Source organism: Archocentrus centrarchus, chromosome 11, assembly GCF_007364275.1.
Source record: "Archocentrus centrarchus isolate MPI-CPG fArcCen1 chromosome 11, fArcCen1, whole genome shotgun sequence".
Lineage (NCBI taxonomy): Eukaryota > Metazoa > Chordata > Actinopteri > Cichliformes > Cichlidae > Archocentrus > Archocentrus centrarchus.
This window is the reverse complement of record NC_044356.1, coordinates 16398972-16425294: the sequence shown is the minus strand read 5'-3', so window position 1 is coordinate 16425294 and position 26323 is coordinate 16398972. Positions and strand designations below refer to the sequence as shown.

At 41.7% G+C, this 26323-nt stretch overlaps 1 protein-coding gene across 1 annotated transcript in view; it reads right to left on the bottom strand.

Moving 5' to 3' along the window:
* Positions 1-22792, bottom strand: part of tshz1 (teashirt zinc finger homeobox 1) — a 30502-nt gene extending 7710 nt beyond the window's left edge. Inside the window, exon 1 of the mRNA XM_030740354.1 lies at positions 22468-22792. Coding sequence (XP_030596214.1) covers positions 22468-22507 — 40 coding nt within the window. The 5' untranslated portion in view covers positions 22508-22792. The remainder of the gene's footprint in view (positions 1-22467) is intronic.
* Between the last annotated feature and the right edge of the window lie 3531 nt (positions 22793-26323).

The window sequence follows — 26323 nt, the reverse complement described above, 5'->3', positions numbered from 1 at the left end:
AGGTGACACCACAGTAGGACATCCCCCAGTCTCACAAACACAAATGTGCACACACACACGAATGCAAACATGCACTCCTCTCCCAAAACTACATTCCTCCCTAAAGGCAGTGAGCTTGTGTGAGGTCCACACATGCAAACACAACTAAAACTCCTTATTTTTTATACATATTTGACACAAAAAAACGTATAAAAAGACTGAAAAACATACATCATGTGTATACATACATCACTCAAATATATTTAAAACCCTAGACTATGATCACATACGCATTACAACTGTGGCTAATGAAGGGGACAGATAAAGTTAAATCATTTTCAGAGGAAACTTGAATTAAATAAAACTAACTGCCTAACTAGCTGTTCAGTAACTTGAGTCGTTTTTCCTTCTCTCTTCCTCAGTCAGTTATACATACACAATGTGCACACTCTCCCCTTTAAACCTTCTTCATTTATTCATGTTGTCTCCGAGAAGAGGGCAATCCCGGCTCTCATTTGCAGTGCTAATGTCCAATTCCGCCAGCTTTCACCCTACTGATTTACCCTACGTGGCGGAGAGCTGCATGTGTAGCAGGGCAGCCGCCGAGGCTCCCTCACAGCGTTTAGCGGCCCTTCAAAATAGGAGCTCTGGCGTGGCAGTCTTATTTCTCTCTCCCGTTTCGCTTTGTCACCGGCCCCTCCATTCCCTGCCACTCACCTCTGATGGCTTTGGACAGGCCTGATCAGTGTGTGTCATTGACCTGTACGGTGTGCATGAGTGTGTGCGTGTTTCAGCAGAGAGAAGGCTGTAAATAAAATGACATTATTATTTCCTCTGTCCTATCATGTAGAAAAGCCAATTATGGTAATGCTTAGTATGTCAGGCAATCTCTGTCTCTCTCTGCTCTCCCCCATCCTGTTCATTCCTGAGATTTTTTTTTTCCTGTCTGGGGTAGCTGTGGCTGTGGTTTCACAGGACCTGACACTCTCTGTGGACTAGCTTGCGGACAGTGCTGTGGTAAACTGGCGCAGACCAAAAGTGTCTCTCAGCCAAAGTTGGCAGTCGTTAGTGTACTTAAATTTCTTTATACCATATTTGGGCAAAGGTGGAACCAGAAAATGAGATGACTAAAATCTTCACATTAATTTCCTGTGTAGAGACATGCAGAATCTCTCTGTCTCTCTCTCTCTCTCTCTCACACAGGATTTGATCTCCTTTACACAGTTTGAGACCATTTTGATTGCTTGATGTGATGAAAGCAATTTTACGGGGTTAAACTCAAGGGCATGTTTGACATTACTGCCAGGTCGTGATACATTACAAAGCAAAATTTGCAAGTTTTGCGATGAATACCGTCCGTGAGTCATAATTTAACCCACAGCCTCCTTGACCAGGCATATAAAAAGCTTACCTAACAGCACCCGCTCGGTTCCACCCTCCCCTAACCCACATAGAATAGTCCACCATATGGCACAATAGCTCCGGGGCTTCTAATAGCTCATGTGTTGTACAAATCCACCTTCTCAGCTTCCATAGCCTTTCTGGTTGGGGAAAACAAAGCAACCCATACAGTCTGCTCTTCATGCTGATAGCCGTATGGGCAAACAGCAATTGTTGTTGTTGTCAGCCACAGCGATATCAAATGAGATACACTGCATTTTCCTAAAATAAATAAATAAGTAACTGTCCTGGCTTGACTTTTAAATCTCTTAGAAGATTTAGGCCCAAATGGATGCTTTCCAAAATGATGCCCTATGTGTTTTTTCTTAGCCACTAACTTTACAAAAAATAAAAAATAATAAAATCAGTACTTGGTGTGACCACCTCTTTCAGTTAACACCAATTCTCTTTTGTTGCAAGGGTTTTCAGGGCATGTAAGGTATACTGAACCCAGCATCTTAAAGAATTGGCCACTTGGATTCTATGGATTTAGGCTGCATCCGTGTCTTCAGTTTCTCTTAGTGCAATCTGAGACCAACACAGAGATGTTGAGATCCGGGTTCTATGGGGGCCAGACCATCTGTTGCAGGTGTCTGCACTCTTCTTGTACTTGCAGGTGGTTTTTTTGTGATTCTGGTTGCATTTCGGGGGCCGCCACCTCTGCAGAATGACTAGTGGACTGATGAGACACCCCCCCGACACTGCGTGATAAATACTGTATGAACATAACACCTAAACCCTTTCCAAACAATTTGCAGTTTGCAAAGCCTTTTTAAATCATAGTCAATGCATTTTACTTTTGGCTTCATTGTATATATTAGAAAGAATAGCTCATTAGTGCAAAAAAAACAAAAAAAAAACAGCATTCACAGTTTTTTCTTGAATTTCTACACCCTGTTTTTTTTTTCGTTTTGTTCTCCTGTTTGTTCAGCCCTTCTGAGAGCCAGTTTTGACACATCACAACACCGACTGCTGTCCATAAATCCCCTTTTCCTTGTACTGTCAGTGCCTGCTCGTTCTAAGAGGAAACAACAGCCATTAGATCATCACCGCCACAGATTAAAGCCCCCCCCCCCCCCCCCCCCCCCCCCCCCACACACACACACACACACACACACAGACACACACACACACCTAACAATTGCTCTGGTGCTACATAGACATTTCTAACCATCTGGTTTGTGTTCAGGAGAAGTACAGATAAAACATTACTAATGCTAATTAAAGATGATGTGAGTGAGATTTACTCCACATATGCCAAGAACTGTTTTAATGTAGGCTGCATCACACAGATGCCATTTGCTAAACAGACTATTTTTGAGAAAATAGTGTCAATTCCTCTACCATTTTTTTTCTGCCATTTTTATTTTCGTCTAATAAACAAACTCCATTTTGAATCACGACCTTCTGGAAATTTTAAATACCTGCATTGTCTTAATCCTCTTTTGCAATGTACACCTCTGGGGACCGCGCATATCTTTAATCTCCTGCAGCTGTTCAGTTTTTGTTTAATCAGGGGTGGCCACTGCTTGACAAAGAGGTGTTCTGTTTAAATCTAAAAAGAATGAAGCACGAAACTAACAAGCTCGTGAAATAACACTGCTTCGTCTTTTCCTCATAGACGCCGTCTTTTGAATTCACCTGCATTGCCCCTGACAGCGGAGCTTCCCCCGACTAAACAACAGCTGCTACCATTGCCTAGCAACAACCAGTTGATGGATGACCCCAAAGATAGATAATTACCATAAATCACTATGGTTGTGTGGAGAACAGAGGCAGAAAATCATTGCACGAAAAAAAAAAAAAAAACAGGATGAAACACAGTTTAAAGTAGTGTGCCTAGTGTTTAGGTTAACTCTCCTAAATTTGTCAAACAAGGTTGCTGATGAGCACTTCTGTGGGCAAGAACTGGTTGGCGACTGGGAAGTTTCACCAGATCTGAGGCAGCACTGGATTTGGTGTGTTTCTTGAAGGTGGCTTTTGACAGAGAATGTATGAATGAGGGCTGTAAAATGAACCCTGATGAAATGACTCATGGGACAAAACCTGTCCTGAAAGAGCGCTGACAAACGAAGCGGGCTGAGGAAGGAAGAAAGGAAACAGCGGACGAAGAATGATAGCAACAACGAGTTTAAGTGCAACAATGAAGATGAGGGGAGTTCGGGGAGAAGAAGCAAGAGGAGGAAGTCTGTATTTATGTATTGTGTATATCTGAGTGTGTGCAAGTAACAGAGGTAGACACTGAGGTACAGCAAGAGTGAGAAAAAGAGCTAGAATCTTTTTTAAAAAAAATGAAAGAAACCAAAAAGGGCACAGGGCCAAAACAGGGTCACCACCTAACCAGTTTGGTCTAGCTGAGTCCGGTTACACAATATGCCATCAATCAACCTTCTCTGTGCTGTCACCCCTCCCCTCAATTTACAGAGGCCATCCACTTTGTACACTGCCAAGAAACAAAACATGAAGAAGGAAACACAGAGGAAGAGAAAAAAAAATGCACACACACACACACACACACACGTGCGCGTGCGTAAGCGCACACACGCACACACTTATGTGAATCTGATCCTTCACTCGCTGCAGAGAGTAAAGGAGAAGAAGCACCCTAATGGCCCAGTAACCCCAGAAAGTGGTTAAGAAAAATTCATTTGTTTGTCTTCACAAAACATTTTCTCAAAGATATGTGATGAAGCGACAGCCTGCAGGAGTACCTGGTGAAATGATGTAGCTAATAAGCTAACCTTGCACAAAGCAGACAGCTAGGAACGCTATACACTTGACAATTACTCTGGTTTCTGTACTGGGCTATTTTACTGCATCCCTTCTATTTTATTTTCTAAAATGTACACAGTTTCATTAATTAGTTGAAAATAGACACTCAACAAATTGGCTTAGCTGCTAAAAGAAAAAACGCACAAACAGTTTATTTGTATCATTGTATCATTGACTCCTGTCTAACAGTGCGTTCATTTAGTTTGGATGGTCCTGAGTTGGGACATTGTTCTTTTGACTTCATTGTGTTTACGTGGAAACAATATGGATGCAACCAAGAAAATGTGCTCTTTGCTCAACACATAAAAGCTGAAACAGGTATGTAATAAACAAATACTATTCACCATCACTTGGTTGTCCAGGTTACTGCTAATAAATCATTTTTCTAATCTCTGTAACTGTGCATGGACAGCAGCTAGCAATTAGTGGATTACAAATTGAATGTTAGCAAAAACTTTTACGTGCTATGTGTGAATTTGCACCATTAATCAAAAACTTGTAATTTATGTATGACACCAGCAACTTGGTAAGTCATGCACCACAATTTCATTTATTTTAGTACATGACTTAAGAAAGTGCTCATGTGAATTTTCCTAGTTGGGAACTTGTTTTTCGGATTATTCTGACACCACATGACCTGGACCGGTCCAGCCTTCTCGGCCCAGACCGGTGATAGCTGGTCAGTCTCACATAGGTCCGTTTACGAGCCGGTCCAATTCATGCATGTGCAATGCGGGTACAGCGGCGCAGGCGAATAGTCGTGCGTAGTGCAGTTTAGGGGAAATTATAAAGTTTTAAAATGTATTTTATTATGAAAATAAAATTTTGCATAGGAGAAACGTGTTTGTATTTGCTATGTATATGCTAAAAAAGAAAACCTGAATAGGCAAAAATTGGCATTAGCAGGCCAGACAGCCAAGAAAATTGCATTTCTAAATGCACTTCTATTGTGCGTGACACAAAGTAAAACTTGAAATAAAAAAATTAGTCTATAGCAAAGGCCCCTGATTGTGGCCAGCATATTGATAATAACACATTTTGTCTTTTATAGTGCTATATGAGCAGAGCTTAAAACTTTTTAACAGTCTAGTATAAGACAGTGAGATGAAACACACACACACACTCACACACTTTATTTTCTCTGGCTGCATCAAAATATTTCATCAGCTCTTTTCTACCCTCGTCTACGTCTCTGCAAGACGCTCAGAACACAATAATGCAGAGGACTTTGTAAGAACCAGACCTCAGAGACCTGACTTACATATCCTTTCCCAACATGCACACAGACAGACAAAGAAATTATAACTTTAAAAACCCTAAAGTCACTTTAGGGAATTTAATTAGGACGGCAAACCCTCAGGGCAGGAGGCTGCTCAGGACAGGCAAATGTCCCCAAACATTTTAGTGCTTTTAACTGCATGTGTCACCAGGGAAATTCCAGCAATTGTGCACCATCAAAACCGTTATCCTTTATGCATCGCCACATTTTTTTCTTCATTCTGTCTGCTCAAGTGACGAGTTAGTGCTGAAGTCTGGCGCTCCATTAGACAAAGTTCCACTGTTTCATTTCAACACTAGTTTAGGACTTAAGCATGATGAATAGCATAGCAGCGTAACAAAAAAATATATAACAAAAGAAAAAGCTGAACCACACAGCAGTTTGCAGGGTGTATGTGTGCCTGTGTGGACTTTTTTCTCCCTCTTCCTGATGACCATAGCAATAAAGTGACAAAAGACGAAATGATGGGGGGGAGGGGGGGGGGGGGGGTATTAGGGGTAGAGAAAGGGTCCCTGGAGAAAGTCAGTAAATTATGTAGGGGGCTTTCAAAGTGGACTAGTATTAGTAGCCATCTCACCCTAATTGTGTCTGTGTGAGTATGCATGCATGCCTGTGTGTATGTATGTGTGTACAATGGTTATGAACGGCTTCATAGTCAGAGAGAGAGAGAGAAGCAGGAAGAGAGGAAGCAATCCTTCAACAGAGCACAATATCAGACTGCGGACAGACAACGAACGGCTGGAAGGTTCTGGAAACGAGAGAAAAGCCTGCCTCCCTCGCATTTCAGCTCCCAGCACCGCCTCCCAAAGTGCCCTCCATCTAACACTAACACACTCATACACACACACATAAATGGCACCATAACTCTATATCCGCAATCAATCTCCGCTATGAAGACGCATCCATCTTCAGTAATGTTAATGGGAGGGTTTTGGGGGTTGGAGGGGGTGGAGGACAGGGGTAAAACAGAGGGTATGTGACTGCAGAGCTTACCTCAGAGCAGCGTGAGGTAATATGGCCTGTGTGTGCGTGTGTGTGTGTGTGTGTGTAATAGAGACAGGGCAAATGAAAAAAAAGTGAGAAAAGAGCTGTGCATTTGTGCATAGTGTATTTGTCTCCATGTCAGGAGGTCAGGTGTGTGCGTCAGTATGTGTGGGAGAGTGACTGATGGCTGTCAGCTCGCATCTGGCAGAGAAAATAAATTAGGCTTATGAAGACAAATGAACAGGCTATGGAAAGAGTAAAAGGAGGTGGAGGGGGATCAGGACAGAGAGAGGGAAGAGGAAAGGGAAGGAGTGGAGAGGGAGACATAATGAAGGAGAAAAAAAATGGGTTATTGTGTGTATGTGGTGGCACAGATATGAAAGGAAGGAGATGAAGCCGCATTGCCAGCTAAGAGAGTTCCTTTCAGCAGCCAATGAGCGTTCATTAAGAAGAACGGGTCTGCTGCTGGCAACAGGAGAAGCTTTGGCTGGGGCTTCTCTGGCTGTGAGGGAAACATATATGTGGGTGTATGTGTGGGTTTGTGTGTTTGTAGATCCACTTCCAGCCTGCTAAAATATAGATTTTTCTCTTTTTACTTGTGTTTTCAAAGTCTTTTCTTTCTTTAAACACAAGCGAACAATGTGTTTTAAATCCACAAAGCAGCTTGAGTATAATATGTGATCAGTGGCTTTGTATGGGAGCTGGAAGTGCCTCTCAGTGTGCGTTTCCTCCGCTTGCGTGTTGGTGTCAGCGTGCATCCATGTGTGTTCTATCTCCGTAGATTTGTCAGTGTCTACCCCATGACACACTCCCCTCGTTGCAAGTGGAGGAGAGCTCTTGGGGGGGCTTTGTCATGAGGCGGTCTGTTCTTTCCTGAGGTCTGGCGCCCCTCGTTTGATAAATGACACATGTCATTCTGTCAGCCCCTGCCATCCGGGCTGGGAGGCCCCAAGCTGATGTATGGCCGCCTAGGCTAAAGGAAATCAGAGTGTTTTGGCAGCACCCTGAGAACATGGCCTCTTATGCTGGGTCTACTTTTGTGTCTGCGCGAGTGTGTTTATGTGTGTTTGTGCCTGTCTGTCTGTGATACTGAAAGCATGTTTAATTGTGTGTGTGTGTGTGTGTGTGTGCCTATTAGTCAGTGTCTGTGCGTGCGTGCATGCTCTCAACCTGTCAGGAGGACGGGTAGAAGGAGACAAATCATCGGCATGGCCGCCCCAGCTGTTCCCCAAATTTGGTGTGAGGAGGAGAGCGAGGGGAGAGGGAAAAAAAAAAATCCTGCCATTTGAGTTTTAAACGGCTGATGCTTCCCAGAAACAGGAATGAGTGAGAGGACAAGTTGAGCTAAGCACACACACCCGACACACAAAACTAAATCAAAACTCAAGCCGGTCCCAGCAGGAAGCAGCAGACAGTCAAGAGAGGCTTCTGCTGCAAACAAACATGTCCTTATGCACACACAAACACACATGCTTTAAGCATATACACACATATAAACAGAAGAAGACAAACTGCACAAGGCATTTGCAACTGTTGGGCAAGAAAATCAGATTTTCACTCCAATTCTTGTTTTTCAGTATAAGCGTCCCAACCCTAATTTTCACCCTGACGCCCAGTCTATCTAGATTTTATCTTCAAAAATTCTTAAAAATATCTTTGGATCCAGAGATAATCTTCAAAACTAACACTAGGCAGTCACACAGGCACGCAAACATTTCCCTGGAGGAGGAGGAGGAGGAGGAGGACAGTCCCACCTGGAGGTTGTGAACTCTGTATGACCCCGTTTGATAGGGTGCGGGCCAAACTCTCTCCTCCCCCTCTCCCACAGAAAAGAAGCGGGAGAAGAAGAAGAAGAAGAAGAAGAAGAAGAAAAAAAACCTGCGTCATTAAGCAGTGAGTGATGAGTGGCAGCCATGGGTGACATCCTCCCCTCTTTCTCTCCCCTCCGCTACCCAACTGCTTTCACTGTCTCTCTGTCTGTGTTTTTTCTTCTTCATTGCCTTGATACTTTTTCTCTCCCGCTTTATTCACCTCTCTCCATCCCTCAACCCCTCAAGTCATTTCTCTTTCACTCCTCTGTTGCTTTGCCTCCTCTTTTTCCACTCCCTCATATCCCTCCCCCTCTTTCCTCTCTCTGGTTCTTTTTTGTCTACTGTCAGTCTCTTTTTCTCCTCTTTTTTTTCACCCCTTTATGCCCCTCCTTCTATTGCTTCTATTGCCCCCTTTCCCCCCCTCACACATACACACACACAAGCGCATGCACAATAGTGCCTTGCTCTGTCCTGTCTAGCTCTCTGGCCATGGTCTTGTAGACACTCAGCTCCTCCATACATAATAGATCCCAAATATCCAGAGGAGGGGTGCACATTTCCACCCGCTCAGGATTGTGCCATCAGAAGTGCTTCAGCAGTAGATCTGCTGCCTGGCATTGTAAAGTTAATGGTATTTTTTTCACACAGTTTAAAGCATGAACACAAATGTCTTTTTAAACTAACTTCCCCACAGACGGGCTTCCCTCTCAGGCTGAAAGCTCAGACACATGAAAATGTCGCTATCACAACTGTTTAAATAGCATTTTAGTGTTAAATATGTTGATACAACTTAACAGCGATGCTTCAACGGCAGGTTTCTTTCTGAAACAGCACGTTAAGTCGACTTGACTTGCACCTTTTTTGTTTCATTTTTATGAATTAGCTGGTAAAAATCAGCAAAGATCACTTTGTTGCTCAGCAAAAAGCTGCACTCACTGAAGCTCTTCAAAGAAAAGGCGGTTTCATGAATGCACGATTTTCTCATAAAAAGGGTCAGTATCCAAGTACAAATCTCCTTAACTGAAATTCAGCAGGTTCTCCAACAGCCTAATCACGTCTGTCTGTCTGGGTGGCTAACTATATAAATACTGAGGGGAGGGGAGAGTCTAACGAGGTAATGGGGTAATTGACTGACCTTGATGTACGTGATGTTAATCAGTTCAGGCCATTCTGCTCCATGATCCTGTTTAGTTTGAGGAACTTTAATTAAACATCCCTGACATGCACAGTACACTCTGCTAAAAACATGTCTTTATTCCCTCGACAGGCAAAAAATAGGATCTAATGTTTAATTAACTTTAGTTTCACAGCAACTGCATTGTGGTCATTTTACCTTTGTAGTTTGTCAGCGCACATCTTGAGTAACTAACTTATTTCAGACTCATACAATCAAAGAATCACATATTTGCTCCATCATAGGTTTCTGCTTTTGGGGTAACACGCGTGGAGACGGAATCATACGACTTCCAAAAGTTTTCATTTCTTAAACGAAATTAAATTTAGCTTGTACTGTGAGATTTGCAATGCCTTACATTTTCAATAATTGAGTATTGTGGGTAGTTTAGTGTATTAACTGATGGCTGCTGTCTGCTCAGATGTCCTATTGTTGGGACCTTTGTCCCAGTTAATATGAGAATGTTTTCTTACAGTTCTTGGTCTATTTTCAGTTCAGGAAAATGGAAGGTGCAAAATATAAGGAATGGAATGAAGACAGAGAGGAAAAAAGTATGTCACATTTACCTAGAAATTACTCACAGACACTATAAAACTGGGAATGTGGCCATTCTTGGACTTTTGGATACAAGCTCCAAAAATGCTGTAATTATTCAGGAAGACGACAGCTATATTACACAGACCTTCACAAAGGTGAAGCAGCAGGCAGCAGGCAAATCAGATGGGAAGACAGAAAATAGAATTTGATTCTGTCAAATGAAATTAACTTAGATAGACAGCATCCAAAAGGGAAAAAAAAATTATAGTGGGTATCAACCAACTTAGCCTGGTTTTACTGTATGTCCAACATTTTAAAATCCAGATTGCACAGAAGGTGTAAATAGCAACCATGTCCAAAAAGGCCAAATATGCTTTAGGTATCAAAAGTAAAAATACTCAGGAACAATCACAGATAAATTATAACAAACATATTATATTATATTATAACAAACATATTGCCCTTAAATAAAAAGACGGTAGTCAGTTAAAATCCAGAGTTCTGACAATGTCCAGAGATGTGGTTGTTACAAACACTGAAGGCCAGCGCGGCTGCATATGACATGCCTGCAAATGTGTCACAATAAAAGTCCTGTTAAGCAATGAATGCTTTCTACCCGCTCTAATGCTACTGGCTCCTTTGAGTGGAAATAGTTACATAAACTGTTGAGTTTGTATTGCAGTGTTTGGGTGTAAGCAGAGACAAAGAGGAGATCCTATTAATGTAAACGAGCCCGTATGTTGACTTTGTTTAAAAACACTGGCAATAAAACGAACCTAAAAGCATAACAAGCAGTGTTACTGACTGTTAAGTTATAAATGAGTCTGTAGCAAATGCACTAGCAAATAAGTAGGCAAGCAATAATTATTTATATAGCACTTCTTATAGATTGCTGCCAGAAAGTGCTTTACAAAAGCAATACACAGCATGCCAAACTGCAATTAAAAGTAAGAGCACTCAAAATAAACAAAAGTAGAAAAAAAAAGAAGAAGAAGAAGAAAAAAAGATTGGGCAATTAACATAAATACAAAATAGAGCAATACAACCCCCCCCCCCCAAAAAAAAAAAAAAAAACCCAACTGCAATTTCATTTAAACTTTTGCTGATGGAATCCAATAGTCCCTTTTATTTATTTAATTTCTAATATAGGTTTTATATTTATGTACTTCTGGTATGGGAAATACACCACAAAAATAAGGATTTATAAATCTATTTATAGCCCAAGTCTTGCAAAAAAAAAGAGGTCATCAGATCACAAGGAGTTTGACAAAAACTGTTTTTGAATTTTGAATCGGAGACTCAACTTTGTTAATCTAAAAAAAAACCCTGAAATGTCTTCCCATAAAATTTCAGTAAAGTTGCATTATTAGTTACACTAATATTCATATTAGGAGCCTCGGGTTAGCACCTAATAAATAAGTCGTATTTCAGAGGCGGCTCCAGCAGGCAGCATGTCGGTCTTTTTGTTGTGTTTATGTCAAAGTTCAGAGTCGACGTGCACACATCATACAAGCATCGTTCAGTGTCAACATGTTTTCTGGCTTGTTGCTTTGACATAGCTGCAGTCCTGTCATCGTGTACCTTTGCGATGAGAGAGACGAGAGGCAGATGGACCAGAGACAGACAGGTAAACAGGTCAGCGTTGGGATCATCACTCGAGCAGGCACATACGCAGAGACGGGTGATCAGAAACAGATGCTCGGGTGGACATCCAGCCAGTGAGGTAGACAGACAGTCAGTTTGGTGTGTGAAGGACTGACTGACAAAACAGACACACTGACAGAGGAGGTTGTACAAGAGGCCTCCCGCTGTTCTTTCTGAGACAGACGACTTAGAGGGACAGCTTATACCCCCTGTGACTGTCACTGTCTGAGACAGCACAGCGGCTCTGGGAAGATTTGGGAGGAATTTTCAGGGGGTAACATGTGGTGTTGCTGAATTGACTGGGATTCTGAAACATTATATCCCCTTTCAACTGCCCATCAAGTGGTGCACTGAAGTTGATGACTGTTAAGTGATTACTTTGTGTAAGCCCAAGCAATTTGTGGTCACTGGGACTCTTTTAAATGAAAGGACCAGATAAAAATGATTCGTACCACACCAAAAAAAATATGCTTTGATTTTTCTTTTCTAGACAACATGTTTTATAGAAAGACTGTCTGCTTAATAGGAATTGCTCTTGGAAAATATGTGATAGTCATGTGTTTAGACTTCAAAGAACATGACACAAGTCTTTACTGCCCTGTGACTTTTGGATTTTTGCAACTCACAAGTGTGACTGCAGGATGTTGCTGAAATTAGAATATCGAGAAAAGGAAAAAAAAAAAAAAAACAGACAGTTGAAATATGAGAACAAGGCCAGCGGGCCTGAAAGAGGAGAGTATTACACTCTCCTTTTTAGATGTCGAGTTCATGTTCTTGTAACCAGTTCACTGACTCTTGAGCATCCGGTGAGAGAGAGCGATAGATGAGGGCGAGAGACAGGGAGGAAGATGAAAGAAAATATGAGCGGGGTAGAGGAGAATTGAGTCAGTAAGATAGAGATTGATGACAGATAGGAAGATGAGAAAAGGCTTATAGGGAGAGAGAGGGGGCCAGTAATCCCCCCCAAAACACACCAGATAGAAGGAAAGACAGAGGGAGTAGGTTGAGATAAAGATGAAGAGGTAAAGGGAGGAAAGAGAGATGGCCGTGGCACTGCACAAGGTTGCAGCGTGACCTTCCTTGGTGTCCACTATCAAGGACAAAGTGTCATCTGTTAACTGTATCCATTCCCAGATGGCTTATCTGCAGTAAACTAGTGTCCAAAAAAATCATATTCATTGCTTCTCAACCCACGTTATCAGTTACATAAACACTCCTTGGGGGATAAAAATTTCCACCCCCTGACTTTTGTCCACTTGCACTGGCTGCTGCTGGGACATGCTGAGACCAGCGTTTATCAATTGCTATAAAAACAAGTACCTGTCTTCTGGTGATATAGAGTGCTGGTTCTTGCCAGTTTTAGTACAACGTGCTCTACACAGTGGAGGAAACAAGACATTTTACCACAAGCTTGAGTACATATGTTTAATTAATGTTCTCCTGATGTTTACAGGGGGGTCTGATTATGTTCAAACTCCTGACCAGTCTTTAATCAAGCGGTGAATCTTGAATCAGAATCAATCTTCTGTCAGACTTTAGAGTTCGGTTTGAAGAACTGATTCAACTACGCTCTGCAGCTATGTTTGCATTTTTGCTATAGTAGACTTATATGGATTTGCTGACTTATATGCTGATGCACTGCAATGGTTCCCACCTTGAAATATTTCCTATTACTCTTCACCAGACCGCTGGTATAGCCAGTGTTAGCATGTCAGGATCCGCCCTTTGAAACAACAGTTCACTGCTGTATACCAAAGTTAAACAGAAAGACGATGTGAAAGAAAAAAAAAACAAACTCATAATTATCATTTTGTTGTCAAACGTCTGAAGTCCGATGGCTTCAAATGTCTGTAAATACCACAATGCATTTATTCTGCAGTGATATATCAAGGAGAGGAGGCACAAACGCTCCCACTGTACTCAGAGCAGAATATGTTTAGTATTTTTACTATCCCCTGGGGTATCTGAGAACAAAGCAGTTTTCTATCATTCTCATATTAGGACTCTTGAAATAATTTTAGCCAAAAACATCTGCCAGAGAGAAGAAGTCATCTAGAAACAAAATGGTGAATTATTTCTGCAGTAAGGTTTTATTTGTGTGCTTTTTCCTCATTGAATTAGAATAACGGAAAAAGGAAACCCATGCAACTAACTTCATACGACTATTGCAAGATTGCCCTCTGTTTTCAAACACCCACTTACATTAGGCTAATAAATTGGCATATTTTGCCCATAAAGAATCTATTTCATTCCAACTGAATGTTGCTTGTAAATGTTCACATGTCTCAGAGCTCTCTCTAGTGAGTAAATGCCCATCTGAGGTTTTTTTTTAATTTTGTTTATTGTCCCTGCCCCTTTTCACCTTCATCACCTCCCTCATCAAACAGATTCTTCTTCCTGTTCTGGCTGTGGAATCGAACCTTCTTTGTTCCCCATGTTGTTTCATAACCAGTAAAATACAGAACTGCACAGTGAAATCCAGGCTGATGAGCAACCAGCCAAATTGCCAATGGTGTCATTACTCTATCCGTTACACCGTGCAATCAGCATTTACTTCACAACAATAAGTCAAAGCCAAAACCTTGCTTGTTACCCATCCATAAAAGACAATGCAAGTACCATTATATTAAGCTGTTAAATATCTTGAAATAATTAACATTTGTTTGTCTTTTTATCCTTAAATGCGTACTTGGCTCTAAGGTTAAACTGTATCTACCTAATAGTAGCAGAGAAAGTGTGTGTGCTGATGTGCATGTCTTGCAGTATTGCACAGGCACATATAATCAGCAGCTAATAACAACACATTGGGAGTTGCTGCCCCAACATAAATCAATGACCAAAATAATTGCTAATACACTGGGTATTGATTAGAGTGCCAGCCAATGCACTCATTTTCTGGGGTGACTGTGGCTAAGTGCTAAGGCAGTGACAAGGGTAAAGCGCTATTTCTCAAAAAGGCGCACAGACAGACAGCTGGGCAGGAAAAAAATGACTACAGGGCCTCTGCCGTAATTCTTAATTGACACCTGTCAGAGCAATGGCAGCAGTCACAGCTGCTGCAGGAGAGCGTCTTCCCAAGTCTTGTTCATCTGTCACTTTTAATACTTTTTCTTCAGTCCCTCTGTTGTCTTCTTCTCTCTCTCACCTACCCTTCTTCAACCCAGATGTTCAAGGCTGTTTAACAGAAGCACCATTGCTTCAAGGTTACAGAGTACGGGGCATCTGGAGGTCACTCACTCACCTCAACACTGTTTTTTTCCTTCTTCTGTGTTTTAAAGCAGCTTTTGTTTAATTTTGTGAATCAGACGCAGGCCTACTAGAAGCAAGTCTTGCCACTTGGCAGCCATACTGAAACACCTCGGGGCAGTTATTTATCTGTCATTTCAATGGTCACAAGGGCGTACAATTGCACGCATAGACTCACCAGGCAAATCTGATAAAAACGCCTAAAAATTCGCCCCAAAAAATGTTTTAAAAAAGTGACTGACTGAGCACCGAGAATAACTTTCACTATGGTCATGTATCTCCCGTTTTATCTCTCACATGATCACCTAATTACAGCAACGGGCACTGCTGCCGTGGCAATTTCTAATATATCAAGTAGAGATTAAAGGGAAATATTGTTGCAAAGTAATTTCCAAGATTGCCGCAGCAAAATGCAAAAGAGGATCTATAAAAGTCTCTTTGCTTTAGACAACACTGTCCCTCTAACAGCAATGTTCTAGAATGCGTTATCAATCAATCAGTGATGCAACACGCATTCACGCTAAAGCAATTCATTAACTTGGGCATATAAGACTGTTGTGCACTACAAAAATATGGGAAAACAGTGAAAACACACAAAGCACACAAAGCACAATGTGTATACTATAGTGGAGGTACACAGGTGCTCCCCTGAGTACACAATGACCTCTGAGTGTACCCTGGACCTCCCATCGTCCTGTAGGCACGACTGGCCATTTTTCTTTCTTTTTTTGTTTCGTATCCTTTTTTTGCCTCCTTTACACTCAGCCAAATTCTCTTTGTCTGCTTCTTTAATTGCTAGAGTTATCGGAGGTAGTGACAAAGTTCAACTGAGTATAACGTTTGTGTAGAAAAAAGTACATGCAGATGGCCCACTCTGGGGGTCTGACAGGGTCTGCTGCAGTCTACAGTTACATCTATTAAGTGGAACTCCCAGTTTCTTAAAAATGTGGAAATGAAAGAATTGATTATGGGAAAATCAATAAATCGGAAAAAGAATCAGCAACTATTTTGATTTAAAACAAAAAAAAAAATTCCCTCCAAAAATATGCTGTTTTCAGTTGCTCATACCTGAGCGCAAACTGAATGTTTTTCATTGCTGATTGAATAAAGAAAATGCAGCAGAAGATGTAACCTTGGCCTTTGTGAAATTGTATTTTGACTATTTTCTGAGAGAAAATTGGTAATAGGGGAAAAAAAATGTTGATTACTTGGAAACTGCAATTCAAGAAAGTTGCAGCTCTGTCCATAAATCCTGACTGTCACAATCAAGACAGGGGTTTTATGCGGCCTGTGTTTATAGGGGACTGCTTGCAGTGGTATGAATCAGTGCACGTGAAGTCTCTGAACTTTTCAGAAAGATGGGGTGTCACCATTGTTACTATTCGGGCAACCAATCATGTATGGGTAAGAAAGAAATGGCACCCTAATAACCAAGAAAGAGAAACTTGGGTTAACTTAGTAAAATAGTCATATCTGGCTAGGTTTTGATACCTAAACCTAAACAAGTAACTAAAGTTGCCTAAATTAAACCAAAGAGCAAAAACACCTGAAAACATGAATAATCACACCTGGTCTCCTGTATGAATGTCATATGTTTGATTTGTGCCTCTGCCACTCCCACCTTCTCACAAAGTTACATTTGGCACTCTTCATACTCCATACTCTCAAAAAGATTTTTTTTTATCATCTGTCCTACTAAAGCAAAACTGGTATACATTGTTTTGGGATTTATTGGAAATCCTGTTGTTTATGAGGATGTTTAAACTAGTCTGCACATATATGGGAATGCATCGATGTTATCCCTGCCCGTCCATTCACTCACTCACAGCTTGTTTTCTTTTTTCTCGGTTAGCAGGAAAACTTTTCCGTCATGCGTATGCATCACAGTAATTAGCAACTGGTGCCCTAAACCCCTCAGGACCAGTACTGTGAATGGTTTCATTCTTGTTATTCTTCTTCTTAATGTTTTACATCCCTACTGTACATTGTGGCTTTTGTTTTGCAGCTGTTTTGAATCGTAGCCAAGATATCTTTATGAATCCAAAACAGGCGCAGAAACAATAAATAGGGGCAGGATGTATTTCAGAGAGAGAGGGGTTTTATTCCTGTAAAGATGACCTTGTTTTTCTTTTATTTCTTTGTCACGGCTCCTCGTGTTGTGCTTGAGTGAAAATCCAGGTTTCCTGCTTCCTCTGAACCTCATTAAGCTCGGGGATAGTTTTACCTCGCGCCTGCGGCTCTGAATGCCTTTACATCTTCACTCGGTTGGCGAGTCTAATTCCCACATATTTTCAATTCAACCCTCTTTTCCATAAGAGCAGTCATCGATCTTCATTTGTCACTTAACCTCCACGAAGATGAGGACAGAGAACGGAGCTGTGTAAGTGTGTGTATTAGTGTGTGCCTTTGATTTCCTGAAGGCCTACCGAGCCTGACACCACATGCAAATGAAACTAGAGTGCGGGATAGCAAATATATCCACCGACTCCTTCAGTCAATGTCACCTGTTAATGACACTTTACCTACACTGCATTATCACAGGATCTGAATATTTCACATTCATACACACACACACACACACACACACACACACACACACACACACACACACACACACACACACACACACACACACACACACATGCAGGGTTGAACGAACTCCTCATCTTGCCCAGTGATGCAGAGTGGTACATGCACACACACACACACACAGACACAGAGAGAAAGAAACACACCGACGTGCTCTGTTCTCATCTGCACACTTTTCACTTCAAATATTTTTTTCCCTCTCAGCACTGCTTCAAACCCTGACAAATGTCATTAAATCCTTTATCAGAAGCATCCCGATAAAACTAACATAAGGTTCTAATAGTCATCTTTCGGTGCTCGTTTCTTAGCTGACAGATGCCGTGAGCTAAATTCCTGCAGAGGAATACAATGCCAAGTAACAACAACAAAATGTATTAATGCTGCTCGGCTCGGAACTTTGTTCCTGTTCTGTCAAACAAACCAAAAAGCTGTTAGCAGAAAGATCAGAGAGAAAGGCAAAGCATTAAGAAAAAATTCTCACACTCACAGAAAGCCACATTCTCATTAAACTATGAAAAAACCCCTACCGCCTACTGCATGGCTACTTAAGTTGAATTAACCACGATTATACAACAGCTTCTTTGTCACTAGCATGTTTTGATTTGTCACGTGACACTGCAGGCAAACTCAGAGCAACTCAGCTGTTGTTGAGTTTACACTTGAACAACTGAGGTGGGGACATGAGAAGTGGGTAATACTGAGTTGATTTTATCAAGGCAGCTTGCAGACTTGACACCTTGCTGAATTTGTCAGCAGTAATCGGTGGACCTGTCACTGATCTGTCAGCTACCTGGATAATTAGGGACCACAGCTAACGATGCCGTCAAGAAGAAGGGAAGCCCCACCCCCCGAGTCATAATTAAGAGACTCCTTTTGAGGTAGAGATAGTGGCAGCATAGGGCAATCTATTTAGGAGAGAAGAAGGCAGCCGCTGATGTCAGTGAAGAAGCTCACAGGGCCAGGCAATGTGTGTGCATCCTGTTTAATCTGTGTGTAGCTCATTGTGGCTTCAGTGCAGCCAAATGCTGTGTGGTGCTTTAATTAAACATGTGTTGAGCTAAGCTACAAAGAAATCATTAAAATATAGCACTGAAGTTAGTTTACAGAGGACGCTGAATGATGCATATTAAAAAAAATGAACAGCATCCACAGTCTGTGATTACAACCTGAGTGATTTATGTTTAGAGTGCTAAACTTCTAATTAGGTGCATAGTCAAACCCACTCAGTTACCTTACATATTTATCAAGAGTGCAGAAAAGGAAAACCAATTACTGTCTTCTGAAAGGGACACATTTCCACGCAGCCACGTTTAACAATGCAACAGCATCTTTCTCTCCCATCATGACCTGCACTAATTCTGTCAGCACAGGAACTGATCGCTCTGCTGTCAGAAGAGATGAGACTCAGGATCAGGATCAAATATTTCTAAACTCGTGCTTTTAACAGTGAACAGAAACTGAAATCAGACAGTTATGGAGCCGCATCCTGCTCAGCTCACTGTGGATTGGTCACTCACAGTGTGCTCCCGCTTCCTCTTTCTCTTGCCTCAGCCAGTAAAAGTGAACGTGGTGCAGGGTAGGCATAAAGATGTGTCTGTGTGATTTATTTATTTCTTTTTTTGTAAAGCTAGACCTTTTTAACTCCTGAGGAATACATTTAACACGGTGTCACACTGTAATCACACTGACGTGTTGAATGATTAGTTGACAGATTCATTACTTAGAGTGACAGTGTTTGATTTAAGATATCGCGGCTGGCAAACTAAAAGCAAAATCAGACATGCAGCAATACTATTAATTTCCAAACAGCAATCAAATCTGTGACCTCGGTATCAAGGCAAATCTAGAGTTATGGCTTCTCTGTGAATGTTATATAGAGTATGTCCTATCTATTAATTAAACTAAACACTGGTTATCTTGGTCTAGTATATATAATGTGCTGCCCTTTTTAAACATGACCTTGCTACTGAACAGTCTAGGACGCTGCTTTCTTTAAAAAGCGATTAATGCTTAAGTTAATTTAAAAGTCTTATCATCCCTTTTCTATGGGTATAGCATTGATTGTGTGCTTTTAAACCATTTATTGCAGAATTGAGTTTGCAGCTAACCATTCTGAATAATCAGTTTGTCTCCAAAAAATGTCAAAAAAAATAAAATTAAAAAGGCAGTCGCATGCCAAGGTGCCATCTTCAAACTGCTTGCTATTTCCAGCCAACAGATCAAAACCCAAAGAAGTTCTATTTACTGCGTTAAATGGAGAAAAGCAGCAACATCCTCACATCAGAATGCAAGATCTGGTCAGTGTTAAATAACTTCACTGAATTTTAAACTTGGTGATGTTTGCCAATAAATCATTTTAGGCCCAACTTTCATTGTACACAAACTAAAGCAATACTTGCACAATGGCAATACGTGCACTCTTTGCAGCTGTTTTTCCCCAAGCTGACACGGGCCAAGTCAGTAAAATGCTTATTTTTTTCATATAAAGATAATAATTAAAAAAAAACAAACACCGGTTGCTCTTCCAGTGCGGTTTGTTGTTATGAATTAATCTCTTACCATGCTTGTTCATTCTCATTCTTAATTATTGTTACTTGATATTACTGCATTGTTTAGCTTTCATTAATTACTTGAGGAATACATCTACATAACTGCACTTTAGTGAGGGGAGACCAAAAAAAAAAAAAAAAAGAATAAAATTAAAATGACGACAAATGACTGCAGCAAAAGTCTCTGCTGCTCAAATTGCTCTGCGCTGAACTCAACTGCCAAAACCAACAGATGCAGTAATGCGGTTCCAAATGAAAGAACACTGATGTATTGTCACTGGTCATAAACTAGATAGGGTACAGCGCCATTACAGGGTCTAAAATCATCACTGTGACTGATGAAACAGAGCCCATTTGAAATGGCATACAAAGAGCTATTGAAACGCGCTCTCTCTCCTTCTTTCTCTCTCTCTGAGGAGCATATGCAACATTTTGTTTTAGTGCAACTCCAAAGTGACAAATCTGGGTTGTGGAAATATCTGGTAATGCATTATAAAAATAGCCCGTGTTTATAGGTGTGTACACCATTTTACTGAGGAAACAGTCTCTCTCACACACACACACAAACCAGTGGAGGTGTTAAAGTTTTTGGATTGACCATATGTCTAGTACTGGAAATAACGTTGAGACAAAGCCTGCCAAGTTGGGATTGACCATTACTGCCTGTGATGTATGTGTCTGTCAGAAAAACAGACAATCAAATCAATATTCAAAAGCTGAGCAGGAATGGGGCCACTTCAGAGCTCAGCCAAATGACCAGAAGAGTCTGGAAGAGAGAAACAAAACCCCACGTTTCTTATGGGGTTTTCACCAGCAAGCTTTGGCAGAGGTATAAACCGCCACTATTCATTTTCACCGTGCAGGCTTGTTCTTCAAACACATTTCTCTCTATCATCACTAAAGCCTCGCGTCAATTAGAAATTACAGCCCCACCGAGTTCAAAGTCTTCCCGTCACAACCTTGATTAAGTCTGCTTAACCTCACATTTCCACCGCCTGCTTAACATTCTACAGCTGTTTTATTCGGCTTTGGTCATTACTGCATGAACTTCAAAGGCTCCTCTTTCCCGTCATTTGGAAATGCATGTCAATCACACACATCTCTCGCAGGGACATCAAATGGAATCAGGCAAACATGCGACTCTCTCAAAGAACAGTTCACGTCTGGTCAACTTAATGGCAACATGTAGGCCAGACTGTCAAAAAAAAAGAAAAAAAAAGAACTTTGGCCACTTTATGGCACACCTTCCTCTGAATTAGGTCAGAATATGTTCATAGTATGAGATTAGATTTTTTCCATTTCATATTTAGGGAGCTAATTAACAGCTTTGCTAAAACTGGAAAGTTAATTAGTAGTTGTTAGTGGATTATACTAAACTGCATTTTTATACCACACTGAATCAATCGGATTCCTATAATGACTTCCAGAGCAACTTCTCCTCACTTTTATATCCATGTTTAATATTAGATGCACATAAGTTAAACACCATTTCTTGTTTCTGCAGGATGAACACAGAGGTCAGGTCTGAAGTGACCACAAGAGCTCATCTCTCCTGTTTACCCTGCAGTGTTTAGGGACCTTTTCTCCTGTCTGAGATGCCCCTGTGATCTTGCTACGCCCCAGCACCCCTCCTCCCTTGTTCCCTCCCCCTTGGGTATTAAACTGAAAGTATTTATCCCGCTTGAGAACTTTTCTTTCAATTTGTCTTTTCTTTGCTCCTCTGTGGGGGCCAAAAAGTTATCCTTTGAGGGAGTCCAGCTGCCGGGCGCATGCGTGTCTCTATGGTGAATGATTTACTGATGTTTATCAGGAATGAATAGATCAAAGGCAGTCGCATGACAGGCGATCAATCAAGCATCAAATCAAGGATGGCAATCCCAGAGCGGAACACAAGCTGAAAATACGCTACTTTTCCTTTTCCCCCCTTTTTCTTTCATTCTTTTACTGACACCAACACATCAAGCACGTAAGCCTGTAAAAATGAGATGACTTTTGTTTGGAGAACTTGGATGCTGGCAACGGAGTGGAGGATCACATTTAAAGCCTGAAACTAAAGTGCAGCTCGGCGCATTTACTTCTAACAGGAAAACTTGGCTCTAAGAAATGGCTACATAAACTAAGAACAAGGCTACTGTTTCCAATCAAGGGAGATTATGCTGTAGGTTCTCTAAATAAACTTTATTATGGGTTACTGGGATGTTGAAAACTGTGCAAAATAAACTTCACATTTGTTTTTACTCCACTCTGAGCTAGAATTCCGGGATAGCCCATAGAGGTCTGGTCTCTGAGCGCTCCCGGTGTCCTTACATTGCGTACTGTATTAGGCCTTTGAGCCGCTACGTAAACTTGTCCGCGGCCACATCTGTGCTGATCCCTGGCTTTGCATCCTGACTGGGGACTGTGACTGTGCGTGTTTTAGTCTTTCATATGGGGGGAGTGTTTGGTTGCGGAGTCGGGGCTTACCTGCTGACCGCCGCGGCGCTTGCTGCTTTCTCCTCGGCATGCTGCTGCAAGACTTTCCGCTGGACTTTTCATGCAGAGATCAAAATAGCTGACAAGCTGGAGAGGAAACCGGCGCAGGGAGAGGAAATCAGACCCAGTAGCGGTTCATCAGCTCTTCAGTGGGACGATGTGGTTAAAGTGTAGATGCCGGGCAGGGTGAAGAAATATTTCTGCGATTTATTTTTGATCGTTTTTTATTTAGTATCGGACTGTCCGGCGAGGAAAATGCTGATCATTTAAAGCAAAAAAGAAAAGAAAAAAAAAAAGGGAAAAAAAAGGGGGGGGGGGGACCTCGTCCTTTAACTTCTGCCAGAAGAACTCATCGCAGGCTGGCGTGCTGAAAACTAGCGGAAAGCTCCGTGCGGATCTCAGTCTGTCGGGCAGGGATATGGAGAGCTGCCTGAAGCCCCTCGCCGCGTTTCCATCAAAATATGTTCGCCCCCCTCGCTGGACAGTTTCATACCTCTATTAACAGCAAGAGCGAAGAAAACGGAGATCCTCTTCGTGCCTATTTATTCACTCCGCGGTGAAGAAGAGTCCAAACTACGATCTTTACTGTGCTTCTTCTCTCTCCTCGTCCAGGTGCCAGCTCCGGTCTCCAACCTCCGCTACAGGAGGAAATCGGGAAAAGAGAGGAAAGAGTGACACGTTAGGCGGGCTGCGTATATGTCAATCAGTCATGTGTGAGCGTGTGGAAACCCCGCAGCAATCAACTCACATCCCATCTCCCTGAAAGCACCCACTGGATAAAGAAATAGGCTACTCACATACGCTTAGCGTCCGATTGTCAACACGGACACTTGACGAATTTGTCAGAAACTCAACACACACATGCACAAAAAGAGCAAAGGAAAAAAAAAAGAAAAAAAAAAAAAAAACCAAGAAGGCCCGCCCGCTATTCCGGGGTTAATGTTGTTATTGTATCCTGATTTTTATTCATTATTATTTATTTTAAAGGCGCAAGGAGGAGCGTCCCCGGATATTTCTCCGCAGTGAAATGTGCGCACATTGGTGATGCGCGGTGCGTTCCGACAGCTCCCACTGATAGACAGACACATCCAGCTGCCTTTCCGGCCTCTCCTTTACTCCACCCCTCCACAAGCGTCACCCTGACAGTCAGAGCCCACCTGTCAATCTGCGGCTCTAATTGTTCACTGGGATAGCTTTCGTTTCAGCGCCTTTCTGTCCCTGCAATGTTCATGAAAGGTGCGTCCTGTCCCTGGACACACGAGTAGGCGATCTGCAGGCTTGCATTCAAACAATAGAATGAGAGGTGCCTCGAAAAGTTGACGTGCTGCCTATATGTGCGTGAGTGAGGTATTTGATTGAATAGTCACTGCTACAGAACCGTACAGCCAAATTAAGTTTCAAGTGCAAAAACTGCAAAAACATATTTAAAAAATAAATAAAGCACCAAATAGATACTCAAGATATTTGCCACGAGAACAGCCCAGTCAGGCCTGGCAAACTATTAGATTTGCATCTTGAAACATCAAACACAAATGATTCAAGCATAAAGAGGCTTGATATCAGTGACAATCTATTTTTTTTTTTTAGCCTCAACTATATATATTTTTTAAAAGGTTTTCCTTGGAGAAATGTTTGCGCTTGAGAATTCAGCTCAAAGATAAGCTGATGCTACGGTGTTTCATTTGTTCAGCAGGTGTTTAGTGTGCAGTGCTCTGTCTCAAAGTTTGCAAAAATGTGGATATTTTTGGTGACCTCTTTACTGGGACAAAGGAGACTGAAGATCGATTCGTTACACCTTTTTAAGTGAGGCTTCTGGTGAAGGGGAGGGGCTCTGAATCCACAAGAGGCTCCATTAATAGCCTACACTCCGTCCTAACTATTATCCACCATAAAGTGTTTATAAAGAGCACGGGACTCGGCTACTGTTATTTCTAATGAGACAGTATGATATAACCGTTTGCTGCAGCATGCACCGGGGAGCATAGTGAGGAAGAGAGAAGGAAAGTCTTAAATGAACTTGGATGGCATGAAATCTGGCGCAGCTCAGACTGTGCGCGCTCCGTCTGCAGCCAGGCATCGGACTGATTATTCATCCAGCTATACCGGCTTCAGTTCAGGCTATAATGCAGAGGGTTTGCACCGGATCACGGAAGAAACTGGATTAAAAACAAAACAAAACAAAACAAAACTTCCAACAGTTCCACTCCTGCTTTGACTAATTCCGGTGAGTTTCCTAATTTATCCTTCGGGCAATTTGGCGTTTTCACAGTGACCAGGTTGTAGGTATATTACGCACAGAAGAGAAGTTTTCTGCTTCCTGACGAGTTTATTTTGGAGCTAACCTCCTATCTGTCTGCAAAACTCCTATTCTGCGTAGGGAACATGTCTGAGGTCGCTTATTATATGGTAAAAGAAATACCAAGTACCGCCCCAACATCTGTCTGTCCCTGCATGGCTGCTGATTGATGGAGCAGACTTACGTCACTAATATTTCCATCTCAAAGTCTGCGGACAGACAGAAGAGCTGCATCTCACCAGCGTATGGTGCTTTTCATAGAAAGCTAATAGAGCTGTGGAAAATATATACATGTACGTCTGTTTATTCAGACTGATTAGTAGGTTTCATTTCCTACACTATTTAAAATTCCCATTCTAACGTGGCCACACATTTACTGGAAAACCAAGGTAAAGCTTTGACTTCTGCTATTTTGTGGTATCTGCTATCCTTCTTATAATTCTGATTACTGACATTAACTATCAAGTAAACGTCTTCATTTTGCTTTTTCTTAGTCAGTGTATACACTGCATTGCTGTGATCTGTGATGAAGGTATTATTGCAGTACCATAAAACATTTGGCTGTAATTGCATAACTTGGACGAGTATTTTCCCCTAATCCAATACCAAAGAACAGTAATAAGCATCAATACCAGCATAATGAAAAAAGTTTGAGGAGGTTTACACTTTCACATATATCCTAAACTTTAAATAGCTATAAAGACGTCATGGATATCTAATCTGAATGAACTCAATAATGGTGAAAAATGCAGTAGGAAGTACATAATAGTTGTTTTCACTTTTATTATTTTATTTTAATTGATGCCAGTTGAGCGAGTAAGGCAGCATCTTTTGCTTTTGCAAGTATTTTGCAGCGGGGCAGCAAAAGGCTAACAGAGGAGACGACCATGCAAGATCTGATCTGGGGCCAGAAGGGGGAGGGGGAGGCATGCAGTTCAAGAGGCAAGGGCAGCAGCCATCTCTGCACTGAAATACCCCTGTACGTGTACCGAGACACTACAATATTATTTCTTTAATGAAATAGACCCCCTCTTTTTCTCTTATTCCCTCGTCTTGTTAGAGGACGTACACGCATTTGCGACCTCGGAGCTGAATTATAAGAGCCTGTTGAAACACACACAGACATTTTAATAAATGCCCCTCTCTCTGTAACCTGTCACCTAACGTGTAGAGTGTGTTCAGTGTACAAGTGCATTTCAGACAGTCAGTGTGTTGTGATTTGGAGATTATGAACCAAATTGTTTGCTATAGCAGATCCACTAACTCTGATTCAACAGCTCGTGTCCATGTGTGTGAACGAGAAAAGCCGAGCACAGACACACACACACACAACTTATATACACAAAGCACCTTCTTCTATTTAACTACAGCACAGTGACAGCACAATGACATGCCACCCTGTTTCCTTCTCTTCTGCATGAAGATAGCCTCTCAGAGCGGGCGAGAACATCCATGCAGTCGCTGCGTATATCTACATACGTTATAGTTTGCTTCCTTTTGTCTCCTTCTTTTTTTCTTTCTAGGTCTGACACGGTGATGCAAAGCAAAGCT